The sequence below is a fragment of the Brachyistius frenatus genome, unplaced genomic scaffold (genome assembly GCF_029030835.1).
Source record: "Brachyistius frenatus isolate BFR_SWC_R1_liver_20210118 unplaced genomic scaffold, ASM2903083v1 Contig_77, whole genome shotgun sequence".
In the NCBI taxonomy this organism is placed as follows: domain Eukaryota; kingdom Metazoa; phylum Chordata; class Actinopteri; family Embiotocidae; genus Brachyistius; species Brachyistius frenatus.
Genome location: NW_027210676.1, coordinates 1,686,182 through 1,690,263, shown reverse-complemented (window position 1 = coordinate 1,690,263; position 4,082 = coordinate 1,686,182). Strand labels below are relative to the sequence as shown.

Genomic DNA, 4,082 nt, shown 5'->3' with positions numbered 1-4,082 from the left:
AAAAAAAAAAAAGGAAAATGTAACTTTTGTGCGTGAATACAAACTCGGCATGTAAACAAGTATCACATGTTTACAGATGATTACGACAAAACCCCAAATGACAACAATAAAACGTCTCTTCTAATCAGCACTGTCGAATATTTTATGACGTCACATCAATCAAGGGTTTTTCCCAAGAGTTTTATAAAATAAAAAAAAATTTAAAAAAACTTCTTGTTCATAGTATGTCCCTTTCCAGAGCGACGGGTGGCGCTGTGGCATGTTTTTCTTTCTACCGAACACATTTTTAAAAGCACGAAGAAGAAGCAGAAGAAGAAGAAGAAGAAGAAGAAGAAGAAGAAGGCTAACCAGTAGCTACTGCCACCCATGCTACCGTACAATGCTAACAAGTCAAGTTGGGGAGGCGGTGGCTTTTTAGCGTCACCGTTGCCAAAGCATTTGGATAAGGTAACTAGTTGAAACAGCGCGGTCTTAATTTAAAAGCTTTGTTGAAAGTGTATTTCCTGTAAGGGGCGTTTGAAACGCAAACTGGGTGCTGAAGTCCACCCGTCGGTGAACGTAGCATTAGCTACCGTTAGCCTGTTAGCTCGAGTCGGTGCTGCCTTCAGGTACCCCTCGGTGAGCTCCGGACAAATTTACCACAAGGGTTTTTATTTTTAATTTTTATTAGTAGTACAACATACGACCCACGTTTCTCTTCAAAACGTCCGTGTTATTTATTTATTTTATTTTTTTGTCAAACCTTCTTTTTAAAACGCAATAAGTTAAATATAGTTTGAAATATGAGACTTTGCTGGCAGAAACCCAGAACTGTTTTTTTTTTAGCAAAGTATGGCGTTGAAATATGAACACATTTAAGCTGTTAAGTGATCAGGGGGGAGGAGGGGGTGTTTGATTGTTTGCTTTGGGCTGTTTAGACTTTACTGGAAGCTACGATTCTCACTCGGACTGGACACCCCGCGCCGAGGCGCCGAGGCGCCCTCAAAGGGAGCTGCAAGTGAACTGCGGTTTGTTTCGTCTTGTGAACTCAACACGGAACCGAACGCGGGCACGCTGGTTACAATAGGTTACCATGGCAGCGCGAATGCGCGTCAGCCAATGATTTCGTGGCTTTTTGTAAACAAGATCGGGAACATTCTTAGTGATGACGCATTTTGCTGCTGATCCAAGAGGGTTATTAAATAATCGATCAAAGCGTAAGCGGCAGGATCATTTTCTCAATCCATAAAGGAGCATTTAACCCTGCAAGTTTATCCAAAAAAAAAAAATGTTGGAGACATTGAATTCACGGAACATAAAATGTATGAAAAATAATCTGAAAAATTAATAAAGCTGTCATTAAAAAAAAAAAAAAAAGTTCTATAAGGTATATGACCGTTCAGTATATTATTCTTTTTTTTTTTCGGTCGAGTGTTTATTGGTAAAAAGCATAACAACAAATACGATGCTGGGTGTACAGGTCACAATTTTTTTATCTTTTTTTTTTTTGTTCACCTTTCTTCCCCCTTTCCTAATCCCTTTCCTAATTCCTACACACACAATACAGGATAAAAACAAAGAGATTATATAGTGTAGTATTTAAAAGAAGATACAAAGGAGAAGACAGCGATAACCAATTAAAACCAATATGATAATACTAATATAATATGATAAATGGCAGGAAAAAGAGAGTGGAAAACGTAAATAAATTAACTTAAATTTTTTTTGAAAAAGATTCAATAAAAAAAAAGAAGATTAAAAAAAACCAGCTTCAGCTTCAACCTGTGGATATTTGGCAATGGGGTTAGGGAGTGTATTGATCAGATTTAAATGTAATAAAACCCCTTTGTGTTGATATTTGTTGTATCGTTGCTTTAACGTTGGAACCGTAACATTTAAAGGTTGGCGTTTCGACATGTGGAGGGGGGACCCCGGTCCGCGGGCCTTCCAGGCCCCGGTGGATGTTCACGCCAGCGCAGATGGCCAGGTGTATATGTTCAACAGGAGGCCGAACGAGTATGCAGCATCCTCCGACGACGAAGAGTTCAATGTCATGGAGATGAGGCCTTTCCAGGATCAGAAGCAGGACATACTGGGGAATATGCAGCTGCTGGAGCGGGAGGTTCTAGATGGTGATAATCTCAACAAGCTCGCACTGCAATATGGCTGTAAGGTAAAGAATTTGTATTTTATTTTAGACTTTATTCTTCATCTACATGTCTACATGAGTGTATCTTTATTCTCATTTCTGTTCACAGGTGTCCGATTTAAAGCGGGTGAACAACCTCATGCAGGAACAAGATCTGTTTGCACTGAAATCCATCAAAATACCAGTTCAGAAACACAGCTTTTTAACAGAGACGCTCTCAGACCCAAGTGATCCTCAAGAACAAACGCCTCATTCATCGGCCACACCAGTGGAGTCTCAGGACAGAGCCGGTGCCCAGCCACACCTACAGGAGGTCACAGACTTTTTAATGGAGGTGGACAACAATATCGACAAGTTGATTCAGACCACAGCTGATCAGGACAAGGATTTCTTGGATAACTCCGAGAACCCACAAAAGTTTGGTTTCAGAGGACAGCGTCTGATTGGTCACGGTGCGGACTGGGGAATCCAGTGGTGGAACGCCGTAGTCGCCATGCTCCTCATAGGTATCGCCCTGCCATTATTCTACGTCATTTATTTCAAAACAAAAGATAACGGAGTAGTTCCACCAACAGATGGAAGCGGTATTTTACCATCATCCATAAACTCTTTTAACACCTCGGGGACAGGCTTCACCGGGACCTGAGCCTTGACACCTGAACCAGGATAGTGCAGGTTTGAGTCTCAGAACACCAGGAACACCTTCAAAACTGTTGTGTTCGTCGTCTTGGCAGTAAATGAAAATCAGCCAAATTACTCAATATTTTAACTCAAGTGCAATAACACTATGTGCACCAGCGTGCATCCCTGATCCTTTCATTTTTGGAAAGTCTTGTTTGATAGCATTACGGTTTCTCTGGTGCTTGACTAGATTGGATTTGTTTCTTGAATCTTCTCGCATTAGAAAACCTGAATTATAATTGTGACTAGAAAAATACATTTGTCTGGAGGCAAAAAAACAAAACAAAAAAAAAGCCACTGTGCGAGCTTTTTGTGTAGATTTTATCACCAGCTCTCTTTCCATCAAAGCCTGATGCCACCGTCAACACATCGTCATGTTAGTATTATGTATGTATCGGCTGCATTTTTTAAATATATATCCCACTACAGTTAAAGATTTTAAAACGCTGTCCTAGAATGAATAAAATGGGAGATGCTTTGGGTTACTGCTACCCAAACCATCTGAGGTTAAGCTGTTTGTAAATGGGATTTCAGCATTGTTTGTGCGCTTTAACGTTTGCACCTCATTGCCTTTTTCCTGGGCCTTATAATGCCAAAAGTGTGAGTTTGTTTACAGTAACTATGTGGTGCAATATACTTTATACATTGTATGTGTTCATATCATCTTGCTGTACGAGGTGATGCATTTTGAAAATGGCATTTACGCACATGTAAGCTCCCAGAATTATGTGCCTCAACAAGTGCCTTAAACGTTCACTGTCAAATTTTGTATTTGCACAATCTGGGTTCACCATGACGGGTGGTAAATTTATGTCGCTTGGGCACTTCTGCAATGTCCTAAGTATTTTAATTTAAGGAAACTGGAATATTGCGTCATGTTTTCACATTTTTCAGTCAATTTTGTAAACCCTTTTCAGATGGGAAACTGATGTGTGCAAGAATCATTTTATTCCAGGTCAGGTTACCTGGCGCCGCGCTAGTGGCAGCCTGTTGCAGCAGCTCCCCCCTGAGAGCCCCCCTGCTGTAGCGAAGAAATTTCCCCTCGGGGATTAATAAAGTGAAATAAAAAAATTCAGCATGTTCCAGTTTTGAATGTAAAATTTCAAGTGCGACTGCCTCTATAAAGTATTCTCTGACATGTTAACGTGTCTGTGTCATGTTGGGACTTCTTTTTTCCTACAGGATTATTTTATGCAATTATACATCAACACTGGAATAAGACTGGCTTGTATTGACCGCAAATATGCAGACAAATATTCTTGTACTATGTAGA

The 4,082-nt window shown here is 40.2% G+C and overlaps 1 protein-coding gene across 2 annotated transcripts; it reads left to right on the top strand.

The window, feature by feature from the left end:
- Positions 1-373: 373 nt before the first annotated feature.
- On the top strand, positions 374-3,755 carry lysmd4 (LysM, putative peptidoglycan-binding, domain containing 4). 2 transcript variants are annotated; one of them, XM_069708735.1, is made up of 3 exons: positions 374-447; positions 1,881-2,152; positions 2,238-3,755. In XM_069708735.1, exons 2-3 carry the CDS (start codon positions 1,895-1,897, stop codon positions 2,772-2,774), a joined length of 795 nt encoding a protein of 264 aa, XP_069564836.1. In that variant the 5' UTR covers positions 374-447; positions 1,881-1,894; the 3' UTR covers positions 2,775-3,755. The 2 variants fall into 2 exon arrangements, with proteins under 2 accessions (XP_069564836.1, XP_069564837.1); XM_069708736.1 differs by lacking the exon at positions 374-447 and having other exon boundaries at positions 873-2,152.
- The last annotated feature ends 327 nt before the right edge of the window (positions 3,756-4,082 follow it).

Excerpts from the sequence above, each read along its gene's own strand:
- lysmd4 (XM_069708735.1), top strand. The coding sequence starts at position 1,895 with ATGTGGAGGGGGGACCCCGGTCCGCGGGCCTTCCAGGCCCCGGTGGAT. Across the intron at positions 2,153-2,237 it reads CACTGCAATATGGCTGTAAG|GTGTCCGATTTAAAGCGGGT; the intron begins GTAAAGAATTTG and ends TTCTGTTCACAG.